Source organism: Larus michahellis, chromosome 5 (assembly GCF_964199755.1).
Source record: "Larus michahellis chromosome 5, bLarMic1.1, whole genome shotgun sequence".
Taxonomy (NCBI): domain Eukaryota; kingdom Metazoa; phylum Chordata; class Aves; order Charadriiformes; family Laridae; genus Larus; species Larus michahellis.
The window spans coordinates 82,012,059-82,034,389 of NC_133900.1; the positions used below are offsets into that span (position 1 = coordinate 82,012,059).

Here is a 22,331-nt window from a genome sequence, read left to right on the forward strand (position 1 = left end):
CAGAAAACATCTACGCGCGCTACGCACACCTCAAAAACAGCAGAGGGATAAGCGGCCAGCAGCTGGAAAGCTGCTCGGAGTTTATTCTGTTTCATTGTAGCTTGAAATAATATTAAGCTTCTGCCTTCTACCAGTAACAACAAACGCAAAGAAGTAAAATCCAGGGTCAGTGACTTCCTGACTCATTCAGTGTCGCCTCATCGCTGTCAGTAGCGCTGAAAAACACGCAGTTACATACCAACGTGGGCTCCTATAAAGACAAATGACTACGAATTAACTTGCTCTTCTGTGCCAAATAATGGTAGCCGTGCCTCAAATCTGCAGTGCGCACACGTGTGCGCAGTACACACACGCGCACAGAGCTGCCACGATCTCTTCCCCACCGCTTTTACCTGGCTTACACCCATCTTTTCATCCTTCAGCTCTCCGATCACCTGAATTACTCTCCATTTTTGTAAATGGATAGAGGAATTTTTAAAAAATATTCTTCCTGCTCCAGTCCCCCTTTCTCTCCCATTCACTCTGTGCCTTCCAAACCACATACCCTCCAAGCTGTTTGCTGCTTCCCTAAACTTTTTTTCTGGCTCTTCAGAGACTTGGGATACTGCCGCAGCCTACACATGACCTCCTCATCTTCAAAGTCCTCCTAAAAATGACTTCTTCCATGAATGCCTGTCTGCATTAATCACCCACGGGCAGCAGTGTGTATAAAGACATCAGTTCAGCTTTGGGATTGGAAAGATGAGAGGTCACTGGCACGTGAGAGGATGAATTTGATCCGCGTTGTCTCTCTACTGTCGAGCACAGGCTCCTTGCGGTGGGAGGCACGTCACGCTCCGTGTTGGGTTTGTAGGCGAGGCCAGTTCAGTGCTTGAGTGGATAATAGATCCAAGCCAGTATTTAGCCCTGTTCATTAGTTTTACTTGCTGAATGCATATTTTAGTGTATTTTCTTAGTTTCGATACCTAGTAATTATACATTGCAAAGTGGTCTGCTGAGGGCTGTTTTCCAAACCGCAATTTAAATAGAAACCTCAGCATTTCGCAGGGCTCCGCACGACTTCACGCAGGCAAAAGAAGCTATTTGGTCTCCCGGCGTGTCCTTAAGCTGGGGAACCCACAGCCACAGGATTTGGGGCATCCTAAAAGTCTACACGTCTTAAAATAAAAATCAGCTAAATTAATAAAATACAAAGCTGCCAGGGGACATTAAGCATAAAGATGCCACTCTTGGCTTAGCCCCTGAGCAGCAAACCCCTAAGGCTAAGGGTGGACACTGGGAAAATGTTGTCTGATGGGAGAGAAAACTCAAACTGGCAGCAGAGGGTGTGCGCTCCACAGCCCCTGCCGCAGAGCCAGCTCTCCACGGCCCCCTGCGCCTCCTCCCTCGTCCACTTCACAGCCCATGAAAACGCTGGTGTGTGCAGTATGACTGCAATTGGGCTCCCCGGGGCTTCCGCACGTGTAGGCACGAATAAAGGAGGAAAGCTGCAGCGTTCCCCCTCACCGACTGCTCTTGCACGGAGGGCTCCAGCTGCTGAGATGACGCAGTTGAGCCTGTGCCCACGGTTCTGGCAGTGGCTACTAAATCACAGCAAAGCAAACCTCACCACGCGTCCATTCCTTAATCCCAATTGTCCATTCCAAATCCTCATTTTGAATATTATTCCATCTTCCATACATTTGCCAAGACAATGCCTTTTCCAGCTGCAATCACAACTGTACGATACCACTAGGGACATCATTCTTTTAAAAGTAGTGGAACAAAATGCAAATTAAAAGTAATAGTGAAAAGCTAAAAGCACCAAACAGGAGAGATTGCCTCGGAGTCACACCTGGAAAACACCATAAAACCAGCCAGACTCTGCATCGACTCCCAGGCCTGGTCATTAGCACCGATGCAAACACCTTATTTAGTCACAGAATTTTTTGCCTAACACGTCTGAAACACACTTATTTAAACACAAACCCCATCCTCATAAAGAAATATGTCCAAAGCAAAGCGAATTTAAAAAAACAAAAAAAGGAGAACTGAGGTACGACACTCTGGGATTTGTTTAAAAACAAGGAAAGAAAATGACTGGCAGCAAAAAAAGGAGAGGGAGGGACTGCGTGGGGCTGCTAAACCCTGTACTTAGGAGTTCCGCCACAAAGTCTTGCAGGGTTTCATGGATCCAACAACGTTTTAGCATCACTCTGTTTTCTGGTTTTGCCCCCCTTTGAGGAGCGGCTGCTGCGGCACAGCAACTCTAAGCAGCCACCGCCTTCTCTTCTGTTCTTCCAGCAATGCCAGGGCGGATGAATGCTCTGCTACACCCTTCTCATCACTGGTGGTTTTATGGCCAGTCCTATGAATCTTGGTGTATTTTAAAATCTCAACTCCCGGAGCTGTATTATTACGGGCCAATCTCAACTTTGTCATTAAAAGAAGTTCACCTTTAAAGAAACAAACCTGTTAAATGTGAGCCTGAAAAGACTCAACGTCAAAAATCTCATGAAATGAACTCACTGGATACTTTTATAATTTAATTACTTAGATGCCATTCTCTTCGTATTTGGGGTATCTGATTGATGAGCGAGTTTTGATGGGATCAGCAAAAGTGCTGGCAGGAAGGAGCAGGAGTGAGCAGGGACGAGGGCGCAGCGGAGGAGGGCACACGCAAGCTTAAAAAGAAGCCTGACTGCGGACAGAGAGTGATGAGAGAAGGGGAACTCGTATCCGAAAGGACGATACCGCCTGACAGCTGACATAACTGAAACATATGAACTCATTATTTTTGAAAAATACTCCTCTTTTCTAGTAATACATCTCAGAAATGACTTCTCCATTATAAGTATTCATTTGTTAAGAAAGAAAAAAGAACAGTTAGAAAAATATAAATCTTCTTTAAGGAATGCTTACCTATGTCTAAAATCTTTATTTCTTGGTGGGAGCAAGTAAAAAAGAACAGAAAAACATTATTAGGAAAACATTCAGAAAGGATGTTAAAAGATGAAGGCAACATTTACAGCGATCATTAGCGAAGTGGTGAACGACTGTCTTTTGTCCACTCATGTCCACTATGTAGGTTAACTCTTTACATCCACAGAATAATTACTTTGGCTAGATTACATTCGCACAGTTTAGATTTGCACAGTTGAAACATTTTACCAGGGGAAAATTTTTTCACTTCAGTTTTAAATACTTTTTCAAATGGATTAAAATCCTTTGAATTGCCCTTTTTTTTTTTTTTTTTTGTTCCTAAAAGCATTTGGCAACTCGAACTTACACAATGTCAGAAATCTATTCCGTACTTCAGTGTGCAACGGTAATTCACAACTCCAAAAGTCCGAGGTGAGAAAAAGCCCATACCTTAGCTCCAGAACACTAGTTACATTTCCAGATGGGAATATCCGCCGAACGTAGTTGAAATCCCCCACGTAAAGGCTGCCGTCAATCCCACAAGCTAAGGCAACCGGAGCCAGTAATTTGTTACCATCAGCTTGGCCGTTACAGCTTGGGCAGGAGATGCTGCGGCGTCGCCCGTTGCCCATGATGCTACTAACAACCGGGGGCTGCTGAGATATAAACTGATTTTCACCATTTCCTTTGTAGAGGATTCCTGGCAGGTAACATAAAAAGCACAAAACAACAACAAACCAAAAGTTTGTAAAAATGTATATGATTGAATTTACGTACACAAAACGTATTCTAAATATTCTTTTAGTTCACGAATATAATTTAATGGACTTCTAATTATTTCACCACCGTATTTTTCTCACTACACGGAACAGAACCTTATTAAAACATTTATAGTTATACTGAAGTCACAGACACACAAAGCATTAAATTATCTTGTCCAAAAAGTGTAACAGAAACAATAAACATACGAGCATTTAAAACCCAAACAAGTTTTCAATCATTCTTTTAAATGTTATTAATTTTAATTGATATAATTCAGAATAAAAATGGTCACGTTGAAGGAAACGCGAGGTGTACTGAATGAAATCAAGGTCTGTGTTCCTAAATCCTTACAGTTTTAACATTCCCCGCACATGACTGGAATTCTAACTGTGCATATATTGTAAAAAAGAAAAAATATTTGCAAATTGTGTTCCTAAAGTCCTACTATAACTAATTATGAATACGGTGCCAAATGTAATCTGAAGTGGATTACTGAGGCAAATTGCAAATATTAATTAAAGAGCTACTTCAAAAAGTTGGAGATTGCCGCAATTTTCCATTCTAAGAAGACTCTACTCAGCTCACAATAAAAATGTACCTCTGGCAACAAAGTCTGCCTCAATACCACGGCTGCAGTTATAGGCAGTTATTAAAAATGTCAAAACAACAAAAAAAATGCAGTGCCAGACCAACCTGCCTCTTAAACTTAATTCTGCTTTGAGGCATGAAAGGAACAATAATTTCGTGAAGACAAAGCAATGTGCCAGCAGTATTTTTCTTCCTTACAGCCTCCATAGGAAATCTGAGAAGAAAAATGCGGGTTTTATGTTAAATCTTCTGTTTTAGGGAAAAAAAGCCTGGATTTACAGTGTGTTACGGTGTTGCCAGGCCCCTCATCGTTACATCTCCCAGCGAATCCATCCGGTGTCCTCTGCCAATGGTCAGCTCTGCTGGTTTTATTCCTTAGGCACAATATGCCTTCCCGCCGTATAATCCATGGGAACCCCATGTCACTTGGTATTTCAGGGTGACACGCGTTTTATTGCTCGTCTGCCCCGAGTTTCAGAGGCAGTTTGGGGCTGAGGGCTACATTTCTCTTTTGAGATGGAAGCTTAGAAGAAATTTAAGGCGTATTCCTCTTTCTCTCCTCACTCCCCAACTGCACTCTTTATACTGAAAGATAGGAGAAAAAACCCCCGCTTTGTTTTCCTCTTCAGATGTTTTAGGTGTCCTCACTACTTTTTAATGCTATAAAATTTAGGAGATTATAAATGAAAAATCAATAGACATGATAAAATTGGGAAGAATGAAAATGGTTTACGGAAACCTAACGGCAAGTAATCTAAATAAGAAATCTAAATCAAAAGAGGGAGAACGTATTTTTCATGAATAGTTAAAGCCAGAATGCATTAAGAGTGTACGAAATCCCCTCTCCTGTGATTACATCATTTATGACAATCATGGCACCATCACTTTGCCTGAAATAGCTGAGTTCTATAATTTTCATCAGAGGAATTCTACAAGTCAGCACAGAGCACTATTGCACCTGATTTATTCTGTCATTACCTTGAAAAATTGGTCCTTCACATTTCTCCTCTATTATCCCAGACTAAAAGATGTACATTAGACTATTTACTGCGGGAGTTCGGGATGTCCGTACAAACACTGGCTGCACTCTCCTCGGAATAAATTTCTCCAGCTCATCCACCTTGTCATTACAACTCTCCACTTCGTTTATTCAATTAGACACACGTCACTTTGAAAAGTCATTACTTGTCAAATGTACTCTTGAACGTAATTTAAAGCCACCATCAATTTGCCTTGTGAACAGAATCAATCTGATATATATATTTATAATTATAGCTCTTTACATTTTTAGATGGATTACCTTACAATAATTTGCACAGGGGTTTTTGACATTTTCAATTAGGTACAATGACACCTTTTCCCTTGATTTGGCTGCCTTGTTTTGCTACCAGTCAGAAGCAGCGCTTTAGGTGGTGATGAGCATATTGCACAAAATAAGCTCATAGAATCACAGAATGGTTTGGGTTGGAAGGGACCTCGAAGACCATCCAGTTCCACCCCCCTGCCCCGGGCAGGGACACCTCCCACCAGACCAGGTTGCTCCAAGCCCCGTCCAGCCTGGCCTTGGACGCCTCCAGGGACGGGGCAATAGTAGATGGATTCATCTACAATGGGGAGACCTCCAAGGGACACCAGGTGCTGCAGAAGTGACGTTCTTCTCGCTGAATTACTTCTGGGCTCCTCCTTTGCATCAAAACCCAATGCGACCACCTCCCACCTTGAGCAGTGTGACTCTGCTTATTTTACTTTTCTTACATGCTTCCAGATGAATTTTTCCAAATTTCCTGCTGTTCCGCGTTGAGCTGGGGTTTCTGGAGCATGGCACCCTCCAGGCAGCTGCTGAGGAGCACACCGGACAAATCTACCGTGGTGCCAACGCATAGTTCTTAAAACTGTGTATTGCTCCTCATCTTTTCACTGGAATTCTGGAAGACTTGCTCGCTAGTGACCGGACTCTGTCCTGAAACGAGGGGCACAAGGGCCCTGGGCTGACTCAAGGCAGCACCATCCGTCACCTGCTGTGTGCTGAGCCGACCACGGCACCCCAGGCAGGATTCACCTCGGGGGAAGGACTGAACGGGAGGAGAGCGTAAATGAGTGCTCATCCTCCAGAAGAGACGGTACCCGGGCACTGTCTGCTCCCGTGAGTTGTGCCGGGGCTGGGCATGTCATGACACGAAGGGGAACAACTCCTGTATAAATGAGGGATTTAATATTGGGAGCGAAGAGCTCTCAGTTTGGCAGGAATGTCTCTTATTGCTGCTTAATTTTCAGTCATTGTAAAAACTGGAAGTGAAAACATTGTTCAAGATCCTCTTACATACAAACAGTTAATCCCAAGAACCATGCTGACACCTACAATTGCTTTAGAAATACCGGCTCCTTAGCATCACTCACTCTTTAAAAACAATTTCAACATTGTTGGGTTGGGATTTGTTTTGCTAAGCATAGCTCACGCAGGCTCACACCGTTAGATGAAATTATTAATACTTATGTATTTGTACGTGAAGAAACACGACATACGCCGTAAAGCTCAAAGCATTCACCATATGCAAAAGTTTCCATAAATTTCCTTTTTTAAAAAATAACAAAGTAAAAATTTGGGAAGTTAGAATGAGACACCTAAAGTGCAGGGCAGCTGAGTATTAAAATTAGCAAGAAGAAAAGGAACTCCTCACCATTCTGAACATCCAATACATGATGTTTATCCAACGTCCAGCCACCCATGTTGGAGGCATCCAGTTCATAACCCTGCAGAATGGCAGTCCGCTTTTCCCAGAGGGTTAGATCCAGGCAAGACTCATATTCATAACCCACAGACACTGAAATAACAGCAAATTTCCTCATTAAGTATAGCATCTCGTTCAGAAGAGTTTAAAGAACGTGATTTCCTTAAGGCACGTAGGTTCTTCTGCTCTCCCAGGCTACCTGAAAATCCCCGTGGCTTCCTTAGTTATACTGAAAATACTAAATAGAATTCCAAAACCCCTCAGAAAGCAATCTTGGGTTAGTAAAATAATTTCAGTTATTAAAAGTGGATTAGGACAGGTACAGAAGAAAGCCATTTTGTGCAGTATGTCAGAATGCCATCGCACTCTCAAGCACGAGGAGAGCGCAGACTAAATACCACACTGTGTAATTATTAGGCTGAGGGATACTTCATGGGGGAGAAGTAGAAGTGAATAAAGACTGTGGTCTCTTTTCACTTTCGAAGGACATTTTTTTCTTACAATTCAAAGTTTGGATTACTATTTTCCAATATATTTTAATATCCATTATTATTTTTCATCTTATTCTGCTAAACCTTTTCTACTTAACGGATACAAGTGCTTGAGATGTGCCTCCCTGTTTTCAAGACAACCATAAAAGCGCAAAAAACCTCCATCACACACATACCAACGGCTTCAGATAATCCGTAGACTCTCTGGTTGTATGCATCAGTTTTATCCCATATGAAAGTGTAAGCCAGATTTGGGGATGCGGGGAACCATTTTTGGAAAAGTCTTCCCACCACTGCCACCATGAGATGAACCTTCATTAAATTAAATGGTATCACAGACTGGGTCATAGTGATCTTCAGAACAGATTTGTATCCCGCAGCCCTGGAGCTTAAGTATGATAACTTCAAATCGGTTCCTGGTATTGTTGTTTCTTCATGAAGGACCTAGGCATTGGTAAGAAAAAAGTACAGTATTTGAATGGTTTTGAAATTAAAACAGAACAACGCAGCTCTCATAAAAGGAGGCCTGACACGATGCTACAGGACAATCCCTTAGGAAGTATCATCTAAACCTGGTTTTCATTTAATAACGGAAAAAATACATAAATAAATAACAACATTTCACCTTTCTTTCGGAAAAGCGAAGCCTAAATTCTTTGTTACACTGAAGCTGCTTAGTTGATACTTTCTGCTGAAGGATTTCAGAGATCTCTCCTTTATTTTTATGGGTGGAGAAGAAGCACGCAGGAGAGGGAAAACATTCCCAACTGACTGCTTTTTCCAGAAGAAGCAAAAAAGCATCTTTCACCTGCATGGAAACAGCCCCTTCTTGTGCTGCCACCCGTGTCCCAACTATGGATAGGGAATAACAGCAGCAGAGCCTCCAAGCACTGCAAAGCTCAGATTTGGGGTGGGATGGCGCTAACTGCTCCTGTAAGAGCAGGAAAGACTTTTAGGTGGTTTATTATTTGCATTACCCATGGATTGTAAATACTTTAAACTAGAGCATTCTTCCATTTATTTTGAAGACAGATAAGTAGGACGCCTCAGGGAAAGCTTTTTCCATATTTCCTGATCAATATTCACTACTCAGACATCAGCTCACCACTTTCTCATTTCAGAGAGGTGCAATGATTCAATTTTATTTTTAAAAGGTTCCTCCTCCCCCCCGCCCCCCCCCGCCCCTTGTCTTTTCCTCTGAGCTGAGGAGCTTTTGTGGGTGATGGATGGATGTGAAAGGTTTCTGTGTAACGTGGATGAAGACAATCCATACTGTCCCATACCTCAGCCAGGACATAAACACTGAGAGCCAGCGCTTCAGGTGAGGAGCTACCAACTATCCCAGCTCATTGGGGAAAAACAGAAACAAGAAAAAAGTATCTGGACACATTTACAAATATAATGTTTCTCTGGTGGGAAGGGAGGGCGAAGGACGCTGAAGCACAAGCCCAGAGCCTCCGTGCTGTCAAAGGAGCACCCCTGGGGAAGTAAATTTGGAAACCTTTATTTTACTTTCCAGCCTGAAGACCAAACACTAGTTAATGTTAGTGGAAAGCGGACTTCAGGGAGAGCACTGCCGCAAATATTAGGCTTGAGACTTCAGCGGGATCAAAACCCGGCTGCTAAAGAAGTGCTGAGGTAGCTCTCTGTGGTAGAGGAACCCTTGGACACTGCTTTTAAACAACCCACTCTCTGCGCTGAATAGGGGCACAGAGCGTGGTTTACGCTCTTGGGGAAGGCGACAGGCGCTCCACCGTCCTCTGTGTTAGCACTTTTGCTCAGATACAAAGAAAGATTTATATGGTATTAATGACATCTATCTCCTTCCCAATAACAGTCACAAAAAATCAGAATTAGTATTTTGACTCGTTGCCCGGTACGAGTGGTTATTCGCATCTGATATATGGGGGCATGCAGCTCTTCTCCAGCAAGACTATATAACAGAGCTGTAGGAAGTAAAGGAGGATTTGGAAGATACTAGACAAATTAAATTCAGATTTAAAAATTCTTAGTCTTTGAATGTTTCTTTTTTCCCCGGCAAGAAGCTGCCATGACTGAGAAGCAATGACAAGCAGCACCTCATATTCCTTTTCTAAGACTTTGAAGAAAAACCAGAAACCACCTAGGAACAAAAGACAAATTCCTCCTCAAGACATCAGCAGGACTCTCATATACTGCACATTAAAACTGGTCTAACAGATGGAGGGCTCGGTAAGCAAGAGGAGAAAAAGAAATAATACGCTTGTAATAGGACACAATTTAATGGACTTCACCGGTCTCCTGTCACGACCATTGCTTCCTTTACAACTGCAACTGTGGAAGAGCAGCGTTAAACACTCAGGTGGTCTTCCAGTGTTCCTGGCTGAGATAACAGGCAATAAAGAGGACACCTTGAAGTTTCAATTGGCAAGAAATTCCACTGTGTATTTGGATTACTATCAAATTAGAAACTAGGACACTCACGCAGTTCTCAGCGAGGTTTAAAACAAAACCTGAACCCCTATTATTAGTTTCTGCAAAAGCCTCAAATATCTGCTGGAAATCTGACTTATAACTTCCTTCTTTCCATAAAATATCCCCTGTAGTAACTTCTTTTCTTGAGAACTTCAGAAATGTAGAGGTAAGGTCACGCATCTCAATCTCTCTCCCAGAATCAAGCATTACAAACAGAATTAAAGCAGTTTAACGTTCATCTGAAAAGTTAAATCATCGGGCACAGCAGAGAGCATCCCATGGGAGCCATGACAACACGTCAATTGTACAGCAATCAGGGACGTCGCTGGGGATCAAAGTCACATCAGGAATCACCGACACAAGCAAGCCGTCTGTACTTTACCTTTTCCAGCCCGAGTATCACACTACCTTCAGGAAGGCTGGTACCCACCACAGGAGACGGAGTTACAGCCCAACCACCAAATCCTAACGGTTGACATTTTATTTATGGATGGTCAAGCTCTTCGGAAGGACAGGTGTGAAATATTTAACCTACAGGACTGAGATAAGGGTCGTCTCAATTTTCAAAAGGACAGAGTTTGTTGTCCCAATAGTTTGATCTGGCGACTGAGTCCCATAAACTGTGCACGGCTCCCTGTCCCTTGGGGCCAGCAGGACTAAAGCCGGCCAGGCTCTGGAACGCTTTCCTGCTCCAAAATATAATACGATTCAGGTGACGTGCTCTGATGGTATTAGGAATTGTGAATACGAAATTTAATTCAATTAGGGGGGAAATTGCCTGCTGTGTCGCCGTGATTTTTTTAGCAAATTGAGCAAAATGAGGATTTGAGAACAAATTTCACAAATGAGTGCAAACTTTAGTCCTCATTTCAGGAAAAGGTTCTTTGCGGAAAAGTAAAAGATGAATTGCTGCATTAAAATGTAACATCGACTTGGTTTGAGGGGGGTAAAGATGGCATTTATAGATACAGGTAGGTATCGACAACTGCTGCTATTACACAAAGCCCGAGACCAAGGAGTACTAAAATTGTACTTCTTTAAGTAGAAGCTGAAATGGCTCATTTCTAGATGGAGAAATCTTTTCCTTTTTAAAAAAGACTTCCCCTAGAACTGAGGCTCTTAAATGAACTTATAAAGAAAAAAACCTTGAGTTAACAATATAAAGCAAGGAGAAATGAAAAGGGGGAAAATGACTTGGTTTTCCTAGACTTAAAATATTGCTGAGATACCACAGAGAAGGGGCACAGGAAAAAGCCACACACGCGTAAAAACCTAAAAATCTGACTATAAAAGAATAACTCAAGAGGTGTATACAAAGGTTCAAACAGAAATCAAAAGAGATGAAAACCAGAAAACGTGCTGGAAAACAACGATGCATAAATGACGATATTTGGGTCTAAGAATAATCTCCATTTTTTCTCAGTACAAACTTGACGTTCTGGAGATTTTAGCTATGTGAAACTAGGATGCAGCATCCATGTAATACTGGAATATCTAAACATCCTATTATACTGCCTGTTTAAATGATAAAACAGATTAATTACTTTGCTGAAAATCTGGCCACCCTGAAGTTACAAACAATCATTTTTATCAAGTCACCGAGGCCCATGTTTTACCCTGAATTCTTCCGGGTAAATATATTTTGCCAACTTCTGCCAGCAGTGAGAGAGAGCCAGGGGAGAGGAAAAAATTAAATGGGCAACCTTGAACATATGATTAGAAGGAAAAGTTTCAGTCTTCAGTCTCCCACACGCTGGAGGTGACGGAGACAAGCTGGTCGGGACCTGCAGAAGGCATCTTGGAAGCGTACGTAACAGTGGATGATAGAAGTTTAGGAGAAGGAAAGCCTCAAAAACTCAGAGCTGCTCATTGTGACTCACGTGTGGGTTTCTGCCAGATCACACTGCAAGATGTGGCAAACAGACATGTATTATATTAGGAAAAAGACAGCAACAAATATTGTTGCTAACCCATATAAGCAGCTCCAGCTTAACCCGATCTCCCTCATCTGCATGCCGTTCACCGTCTCGTTCCACACTGATTAATCTCAGCGAGTTAAGTCTAAGCAGAGCACGCTAACTTGCAATTAAAAGTCGATGAAGTCATGCCTAAGTAGGTTGAATTCAGTTAACATGTTATTTATTATCATCCCCCTTGAGTAAGGATCTCTTGGGTCTGCGATCACCCCTTCACCCACGGCACTGGTTCTCTCCCCTCGCTTGCCTTCTTTTTTCAGTTCTCCGTTGTGCTGCTTCCTCGGAACAGACTTTAATTCCCCCTCTGATCAATCTGGGATTCATAAGCCACTAAGTACACCCTTTCGGAAACATTATCTCGGAGGGATGATGAAGCACTTCAAGGGATGATGATTACAGCAGCACATCATTTTCTTCTGCGGTACGTGGCAGTGGGTGCTGCCACCCCACACGAACGGGGTGACTAACGCCAGCTGAAGGAACACGGGGAACCGTTTCTTTCTCTGTGCCTTCATCCAGTCTCCCACACTTCAAACTGGCACTGCCCCTTCTTTACGAACAGATCGACAGCTGTTCCTCCAGAGCTGAACAGAGAGATTAAATGGAATCTGGTTCTGCTCATCTTTTATCAGCGCGGTGAATTTTTTGGGAGACAGACTGTTGAGCATTATGGATTTCTGAGGGGAACCTGACCCTAAGAGGGTATGTCCCAGGCACGGCTGGGCAGCTCCCACTTATCGAAGCCGGGAACTACGTGTGTGATGTGCAAAAAATACAGAAGAAAATACTCGACGTTTTTTTTTTACACAGCACCACAACCAGATTTTTGCATACGTAATGACAGGACTATTTTTACCTCGTCGTAAATGACCCACCAACACCAACTGCTTAGGATCCGATGAGAATACGAGCTTCCCTTCCGGCTGGTTTCCTAGGGAAATCAACTTGACCCAACCGCCCTGCCTGTCAGACCTCCCTCCTCACGACTTGCGAGCCTGGGAGCCCGTTTCAACCCCATTTGAAATAACAGCAGAAATCTCTAAAGATGATTCAGTTCCTTTAGGGTTTATTAAAGAAAAGGGTTTAGGTAGGGAAGAAGTTGTTACTCCCATGAGAAAAAGGCTGAACGCAGTCCGTGGGGGAAGGACTGGATGTGGCAGATAGCTGGAATTACAGCAATGGGTGGGAATTAGTAGGAATCCAGACTTCATTAGTCCCACTGCTCATGAAATTACTTGTTTACCTACATGTTACAAATGTTTTTTGAAAATATGTATTTTCTGACATTCTTCTATTATTACTTTTTTCTTAGATTTATGCCCCATCTATCAAAGCCATTTTCCACCACTTCAGGAACTAAATCTATCATCTGTTGCCAAAACAAGTAAATCAGAGCTGTTTTTCAGTGGACTGTGTTTTGCAAATCCCTTCTTTTAATTGACTTGCAACTATCAAAGGCAGAGAAATGATAGTGAGGATAAAAGCAACAATTTTCTAGCACAGTCTAGATTTGTGTGAGCATTTAGTTGTAATTTCCTTACATCTTTACTTTAAACCTGCTCTTAGCATGAACCGCTTAATGATTTTGCTCTTTTCTTAAGAGCTCTGCATGAAAACATTTGAATACATTTTCTATGCTTCCCTTGAAGAGACAAGGACATTTCTTAGAGAATGGGAAAAAGAGGGTCCCTGTGTAATTCTGACATTGTGAAGGTGGGGGAGAGAGAAGGAGAGAGAAAGGAGAGGGAGAGAAAAGAGAGAAGGGAGAGGGTGAGAAGGGAGAGGGAAAGTGTTTTTTCATGAGAAAAAGTTTTATCAGAAATCAATAATGAGTTAAATATTACTTCTTGAAATGCAACGCTGCTTTAAGAGTTGAAGAAGGCTGTATTAGTGATTACTTATTTGTGATGGAAGAACTTAATACACCTGTGTTAGAGAAAAAACTTTCCCATCGCAGCTTTTTCCGTTTAAAGCACGGTTTTGATGTCTTGCTTTCAGTATTACAAGTTCTGAAGAAGTAGAGTAGCACATACGTGCGCATTGGCTTGTAAGCCTGTCCTCGGTCTTACAGAGGGTTCTTTGAGTTTATAAAAATCTGGGTGTCATGCCATTTATTAGGACTAAACAGATAAATTGAACTGTACGGATCTTTCAGATATAGGGGAAAAACACCTTTCATTTCCAGTTTCTGAGGTGCGCTTCTAACAAGGCGGCAGTCAAAAAAGTCAGATGTACTGCGGTGTGTCCATTTTGATGGGCCAGTGCCTGATTGCTGAAGACAGTCTGTAAATTAAATGATGCCATCAAATATAAAACCACACACTGGTGTACACCAAGCTTTCTTACCCTTTTTTTTTTTTTTTTTTTGGATGAAAGTTTAATAACGATCACATAGAATGAATAAATTGGTCTGAAAATAATCACATTGCAAATTCTTAGCACTTGGTCAGAATTATTTTTCAACAGTAGTTTGCACTCCTTTCATCATGGTGGCTTAATGCTAACCTGTGATAACACGCTATTTATGTTACGCAAACGTTACCTGTGTCTCTGGGATGATAGGACTATCTTCAGGAGAAATTCTAAAGAAGGTGGATAAAGGCGACGACACGATAACGGGGTTTGGCCTTACAAATCCGCTCAGATCACAACTAGGAATGTCATTCTCTTCCTTCTTCATGACCAGGGTATCCATGACATAAAAGACATTCCAGGGAATCCATACTGTGTGGTACTGTGTCAGGAACGGCGATCGCTCAAACACCAGTGTCAGAGAGGCACCACCATTCGCTACCAAGTCAAACCTAGGGAAAAAAACGCAAGAGGGCCAGCTAGTCAGCAAATTCCCAAAGCCACCCACAGCCTCCATTTTATGGATTGATTTTTCATTCCATTGTGCTGCTCTGAAGGCACAACGGCTCTACTGGGAACAATGGGGACACCAATTAAATTATATTACATAATACTGCCCTAAGAGAAGCGAGAGTCTGGGACGCCGTGGTCAATTTAAGCAAGCCCTCCTACTTCTAAAGTATATAATCAGCATGTTTTACGTCTGAAGAATGTACAAAGCACAACTTTGGTCAATGACTTCTTTCATGTCTTTTGTTTCCATTATTTTATTATTATCTTATTTTTACAAGCAGCTCTTCAGTTATGCCTTTGCTGTGTTTATGACACGAAGTGCTTCAAAGGGAACTTACATTCCATCTTGGCGAGTGATTGTATATCCATAGTCTGGATAGTGCAGAAAGGAGACGTTGACCCCAATGAGCGGTGTTCCATCAGCAGTTAATACTTGGCCCCTTATGACGGATGCAAGACTGTGAAAAAGATGCAGGATCAAATTACAAATTTGCTTCTTTTTTGTTCTCTTTTGAATGAATAAAAGAGAGAACACACACACATCTGTATGTGGTATCAACTACCACTAAAAAAACATTCCTGAGACTCTAACCCTTTTACAAGTTCACATAATTTACACTGTATAAATAAATGCCTCAAAACCTACAGATGATAATTTTGCTTCAATGTTGTTGATTTTACTTTGGTTCATTTTGTCTGTACCGAGTTACTAAGACCAGAAATTCACTGAAGAATTTTAAGAACTTACAAACTCTAGATGTTCCCGCTGTAAGTCATACCTCTGGCAGGCTCTCAAAGAACAACATACTTTTCAATTAGTATCAAAGCAATCTGTAAAACTGCAGGGACTATGAAGTACAAAATTTAAAAGAGCAATAAGGAACATTTGAGCAACAACTTTTAATCAACTGCTGTGCCCAAACACATTAATGCTGTTAAATTACTGCAAACGCAGTAGTTCTAGTGTAAATCATCTTCCTTCACTCAGTGAGATCCCAGACACCTGCTTCCTGTTACTGGTTTATTTTCAGGTCATTACGGCTTCGTAGAGCACCAGTCAAATAGTTTATGCAATTATGCTGTCGTGCTCTTAACAGTTCTATTACATTAATTCATAATTTATATTATTTAGTGAGCTCAGTTTAAAAAGTGAAGCTTTGCTTTTCCTTCTGAAGTGTTTTCATTGCTTTGATGTACTTCCAACTGTGCTAGCCCAAATCAACTGGTTAAATAAAGATTTATTTAATCATTAATGAAGTGCCCTGTCAGAATACAGGTACTGAGCACGGCAAGTACCTTCTGTAACCTACCGGCACCGTCAATTTGAATTTTACAGGAAACGAGACAAAATAAACGATTTGATAAATTAAAGGTAAAAGGTCTCTGCTCAAAGTCCATGCCATGAACTCTGCAGTCACAGTGGATCTTCTCCTAAAGGTGAATCTCACGCACGCTTCAATTTCTTTCGTATGCGTGAGTTAATGAGTCGTCACGCTCACCTCTTATTAAAAGGGCTTTCCCCAGGTATGACGTGAGTGCTGTCTGCTCCGATGAGAAAACTGATCCGGTCATAAAACGCTTTGGCAGCTTGCTGAGATGGCGACTGCTGGCTTTGGCTGATAATGTCTTGGGGATCAGGTAGCCCGCGACAATAAGGCTGGTTTTGGCAAGAACTCTGCAAGCAGCAGTCAGGATCCATACAGTCCACCAGCCCATCTGTTGGCAGAAAGTCGCACAAATGAACAAATTCCTCCTCCTGCCCCTCTGCATGTCCCTGAGCCAGCCAGCAGAGAGATTAAAACAAATACCTAGTATGAAAAAACACTAATAATTAAGATTTTAATGAATTCACTTTCAATTAAGGAACGGGAGGTGGTTTCCACTGAGTTCTTAAACTCCCGTGGAAACCCACACAAGCTGAATACACTCAGTATCGCGTTCAAATTAAACCTATTTATTCGATCCTTCTCTAAAAACATGTTGAACAAACCAGAAAATGAAGGCGCTCAGGCTCTGCATACACCGTTAACTTATAAATATGAAACATTTTAGGTGGGTCTAAGGAGCTTTTATCTGAGGTTATTTGGCTTGCGAGGGAAAAGAAACAAGTAACTCCCACTCCGCCGCTTTCCTGAAGTTTTTTAGCATATCTATGCCGCAAGTAGCTTTAAATATTTCATGACATTTATCAAGGTGGATTCCTTTATACCTTGGCAGAAAGATTTTGTTGCTAGTGGCAAAGGCAATTTCCACAACTATTTTGCATGAAAATGTGTGAGAGAACAAAATCTGTATCTAACATTTAGATTTTATTCTGAACAAACTGATGAGGAATGCTGGCCAGTATAAACAAGATTTAAACACACGGGTGCGTACGGGCTGAAATATTCACATATAACGAGCATTAGATCTGTCACATCACTGGAAATCTAATTTGGTGAAAGATTAAAATCCAGATCAAATTGATAACTCCTAATTTGCTGTAAGTAAAGTCGTGAGGAAAATGAGCCTGGAAATGTCAGCTACAGAAAATTTCTAGATGAATGTAATATGGTATCACAGAGCTGATAATTGTTTCCCCAAAAGAACAGCAAGACTGAAATAGCTCAAACATTTTATTATTCCATTTAGATTAGAGCGGGAGCTGCTTGCTGCACTCAACTGAAAAATACACCGGTGCAGCACTCGAAGGAAGCCCATGACTCTTCTCGCACAAAAGAATCCAGCTTTAGAGTAAAACTTCTTTCTGAAGGGAAAAATATCATCCATTTTTGTTCAATCATATGTTGAAAGAGTGTAAGTAAACAGAGATCTTCTGAAGGTATTCCTCTAAGGATTGCTGTGTTACGTGGATCAGTTAGAGGATTGGCAAAACAGTAAAGGACTGGGATTTCTATTCTTTGGCACATCTAAAATTCTCATTTAACTCGGCTGACGCTGAAGTCAGTTCAGGGAAATTAAACGGGATGAAAAAGTCATCGTTAAGTATATCAAAGTTTAAACTTTTTTTAAGAGAAAAGAAAGAACGTTGATTTTTCCTGGGATGAGGATATGCCAGAGGGTCGTGTTGCCATTCTGACAGACCTCAACAGGCTGGAGAAAGGGGCTGACAGGAACCTCGCGCAGTTCAGCAAAGAGAAGGGCGAAGTCCTGCCCCTGGGGAGGAACAGCCCCAGGCACCAGTACATGCTGGGGGACAACTGGTTGCAAGGCAGCTTTGTGGAGAAGACCCTGGGAGTCCTGGTGGACACCAAACTGAACACGAGCCAGCAACGTGCCCTTTGTGGCAAAGAAGGTGCCAATGACATGCAGTTGTGTTGCCAGCAGGTCAATGGAGGTGATCTGTCCCCTCTACTCAGCACTGGCGAGGCCACCCCAGGAGTGCTCTGCACAGGCTGGGCTTTCCAGTAGGAGAGAGACATGGACATACTGGAGAAAGCTCAGTGAAGGGCCATGAAGATGGTTAAGGTCTTGACACATCTCTCCTATGAGGAAAGGCTGAGAGAGCTGAGACTGGCCTGGAGAAAAGAAGGCTCAGGGGGAATCTCTTCAGCGTGTACAGATCCCTAATGGGAGGGTGTAAACCAGACCCCCTTCCAGTGGCGCCCAGCGAAAGCACAAGAGACAATGGGCATAGACTGAAACACAGGAAATTCTGTCTAAACATCAGAAAAACTTATTTTTACTTGAAAGCAGTCAGACACTGCAACAGGTTGCCCAGGGAAGTTGGGGAGTCTCCATCCTTGGAGATACTCAAAACCCAGCTGGACGTGGCCCTGAGCATCGTGGGACTAGATGATTTCCAGAGGCCTTTCCAACCTCAAATAGCCTGTGACTCTTTGACTCTTGTGCTTTTCTAGTCTTGTTCTTGTACAATATGAAACCCTTTCCTAGCTGAAGGACTGACCTCCTTTGCTGGTTTTAACTCTAGAAGCCTGGAGCCGTGTCAAAGCTGGGGGCACTGATGTTTAAAAGTATAGTTTTGGGGTTTTATATCTCTGTATGGTCTCCTAGGCATTATCTGGTGCAGTTGCCAAAGAAATGCTCAAATTTCAACATTCATCTTTGTTAGTTTATAAAAAGCAAATGTACATCTGGAGTATAGTCTGCAGGTCATAAAACCGCATGAGATTGACACCTTCTGAACTAATCAGCTGGAAATGCATTTTTACAAGCCTCTCCGCTAACATCAATCAGAGAAAGAATCTCATTTTCACCAGCCAAGATACAGGGATACGCTGTTTGTTATTTTTCTGGGGAGTTTATCAGGAACTTGCCCAGGCGAGTGACGGATGGTTATGAATCTGGCTCCTTATAACTTGAGAAAACATTTTTCATTCTTTCTCTGTACTTATATGTGGCTAGAGCTATCTAGTACCACTAAGCTGAGTGCTCTATTGCACTGTGTGAAGCAGAGTAAAATTTCCTCTCTGAAACAGCTCTGCAAAATTATTGATGAATTTTGTTTAGCCTGAAAAACAAGAAACTTAGCTCAACACTGGCTTATCAGTTATATCACTCAAATATGACAGTGAAATTATAAGGAAAATAGAAACTCCTACAGCCAGCCGGACAATCATTATCCATCTCAGAAGGCTATTTGCTTTTTTTTTTTTTTTTTGTTCTGGATGTAAGTGGTTCTTCTATATACAGAAGAGGTAATGACTACATTATTATTTTCTTTCTCAAAAGCTAAAGTCTAGCTGTAAAAATCTTGACGAATGTTACTTTTCCCTTTGTTGCAAAATGCACAGAATTGCGATGGAGCATGGTCTGGTGATAAGGTTGCTTCTTTGGAGAGACTAATAAACCCCCCAAAACATTAAATTAGAGGAGGCAAGACAGAGGATTCCCACACTTACGGATATCTAAAAAATAAGATGTATCAGTGGGCGTGTTTGCTTTTGAATGGGATTTAAAGGGTATGTATAAAACTAATGGAAGAAGAAAAACAGGGGGACAAAATAGCCCCGGGCACAAGTTCTGCCAGCGTCAAGGGGAGATCGTGTCCAAGGACCGACATAAATCACATTCTTGGTAAATAAGTTGATTATATATTTAGGCAACAAAAAAATCTCCATGAAGTGAAATTCAGTGCCTTCATAGGAGGAATACAGTTTTGGAGCTATGATGCTGGCCATCCCACCAGGATGGTTTCGGTGACTGTGGCACACACAAAGGCAAGAGGCTGGAAAGGACAGAAAACTATTAACAAACCTCAGCTGTCCTCACATAGCTCAATTTTACTACAGGCTATAATGAATGGACTCAATTATAGACACCAAAAATGACCGCCTGTAGGAGCAGCTGGTTGGAAAAGGCTCAAAAGCAGAACTGGCCCTTGATTTATTCCTGAGCAGTGCACAAGGACCTTGTTCAATGTTATTATTGCAGATTCTCTACAAGCATACCTATACGGTACTCAAATTCAACATTCTTGTTGGAATGAAGAAGCCTAAAATATTAAGTGTTGGGCTCTAAATGAGCTGTCACTCCAGAAAGAAATAAGTGGGTAAGGGCTATGGATATATCAACCCAACGCTCCCCCCCAGCAACCACAGATGCAAACAAAAAGCTGAATAATGAGAAGTGCTGGAGCACAAACCAAAGAACATGAACACGCCACTGTATCAGCCCTAATTCTATAATACAGAGATTGGAACATCTCTCTTATGAAGAAAGGCTGAAGGATTTGGGTCTCTTCAGTCTGGAAAAGAGACAACTGAGGGGGGATCTTATCAACGCTTATAAATACTTACAGCGTGGGTGTCAGGAGGATGGGGCCAGGCTCTTTTCAGTGGTGCCCAGCGACAGGACAAGAGGTAACGGGCACAAACTTGAGCATAGGAAGTTCCACCTAAACATGAGGAGGATCTTCTTTGCTGTGAGGGCGGCAGAGCCCTGGCACAGGCTGCCCAGAGAGGTGGTGGAGTCTCCGTCTCTGGAGACATTCCAGACCCGCCTGGACGCGTTCCTGTGCAACCTGCTCTGGGCGACCCTGCTCTGGCAGGAGGTTGGACTAGATGATCTCCAGTGGGCCCTTCCAACCCCTGCCAGTCTGTGATTGTGTGATTCTGTAATTCAAGTAAAAACTACCTGAAATTTCCTAAGCTTGGGTTATCTTTGTACTTAGTAACCCTTCTGACATTCAAAATATTCTGTGGCAGTAACTTCCTACTTTAATTAGCAGCCTGCTAGTATACCAAAGACAACAGAAGTACGCATTTGTCCCATTATATTCTTTTGCTAAGCGTTTGCTATTAGCCACTATCGGAGGTTGAATTATTAGGCTGAAATTGTACTAACCTGTGACAATGCTTATCAGGAGCAGGCTCTCCTAGCCCATGCAAGTAATTACAGAAATACAGTAGTGCTAAGTACACTTTGCTTTATTCCAGTATTTATTTTCATTTTAGTAATAAAAGAATATTAATAATCCCTGAAATCCTGCTGGTGGAAACCTGTAACTACTTTTAATAATTGGATAGGAGCTAATAGAAAGCAAATTTAACAAAGGAATCTATTCAATAAAGACCTACCTAAACTAAAGAGTAAACAGCTTATTCTTCCTACAGCGATGACAAAACATGGCCCACTTTGTTAAAGTATAATAGTGACACATTTTTTGCCCAGGTAAAGAAGTTAGACTTATGCCACCCACGGATGACTCTGACTCCCTCTCTCCCCACAAAGTCATTAGGAGTTCAGTTCAGCCCAAGGTCTGCTTGTTGCACAAACTTTCCTTGTGGGTTGCTAAAACGTGAAGAAAATTCTGTATTTTATTATCCAAACCAAACACAGGGAAAAATAAAGAGCGATCCTTACAGAGAACGGAAATAACCTGCAAGACTCTCAAAAATCTAGATGAAAAGGAAGATGGGTAATAATCATCCCATCATATGTCAATAGTATCTGGAAGCAAAAATGATCAAGAATGCCTTGATGTCATTAGCACCTCCTACGGAGAATATTCCCATTGAGGTCCCTGGGATGCTCATGTTCACAGAATTTGAACAATCATCCCGGAAAGAGCTAAGACTCAAAGGAACAGCAGACACTCTTATTAATGAATTATATTCATATTAATATATGGAATATATTTTCTCCAATGTGGGACGAAACATAAACATTAACCACAGCATATCAATTAGCTAACAACCAAGATAACTTTAATTATACAACCGCGGAGCCTAGCGCGATGTAAATCACACTACCTGCAGTCACAGGTATGAATTCAGCAGAAGTGCTCCGATAAGCTCATCTCCCACAACAAACAAATCCAGCAGAGGCATCCTTGGCCCATTCCCTGTAGCTGGCTGGAATCTCAATGGCTTGCTCCAGAGATCAGTGGGCTGATCGCACGCACTCTTGGAAAGGGAAGAAACACTTCTCTTTCCAGGTGGGTTTCTGGCAAAGAAGACTTTCTTTTCCCAGTTCTGTTTGGTATGCTTCCAGTTTTTAATTTAATTTAATTGTTATATTTTAACCCTTTTCCTCAGCCACTAGTGGAAGACTGCAGTGAATATGCTCTGTACTGTGGCATATAAATTGAAATAAGGTCCACT

At 41.9% G+C, this 22,331-nt stretch overlaps 1 protein-coding gene across 24 annotated transcripts in view; it reads right to left on the reverse strand.

Moving 5' to 3' along the window:
- Positions 1–22,331, reverse strand: part of TENM3 (teneurin transmembrane protein 3) — a 486,507-nt gene that overhangs the window by 46,923 nt on the left and 417,253 nt on the right. For 19 of the 24 annotated variants that reach the window (XM_074588367.1, XM_074588383.1, XM_074588378.1 and 16 more), the window contains 7 exons: positions 16,266–16,482; positions 15,105–15,224; positions 14,444–14,705; positions 7,648–7,915; positions 6,930–7,073; positions 3,352–3,601; positions 2,902–2,922 (listed from right to left, as the gene is read on the reverse strand). In XM_074588367.1, the coding sequence (XP_074444468.1) occupies positions 2,902–2,922; positions 3,352–3,601; positions 6,930–7,073; positions 7,648–7,915; positions 14,444–14,705; positions 15,105–15,224; positions 16,266–16,482 (1,282 nt within the window). The remainder of the gene's footprint in view (positions 1–2,901; positions 2,923–3,351; positions 3,602–6,929; positions 7,074–7,647; positions 7,916–14,443; positions 14,706–15,104; positions 15,225–16,265; positions 16,483–22,331) is intronic. The other 5 variants (XM_074588376.1, XM_074588374.1, XM_074588372.1 and 2 more) reach the window with 1 other exon arrangement.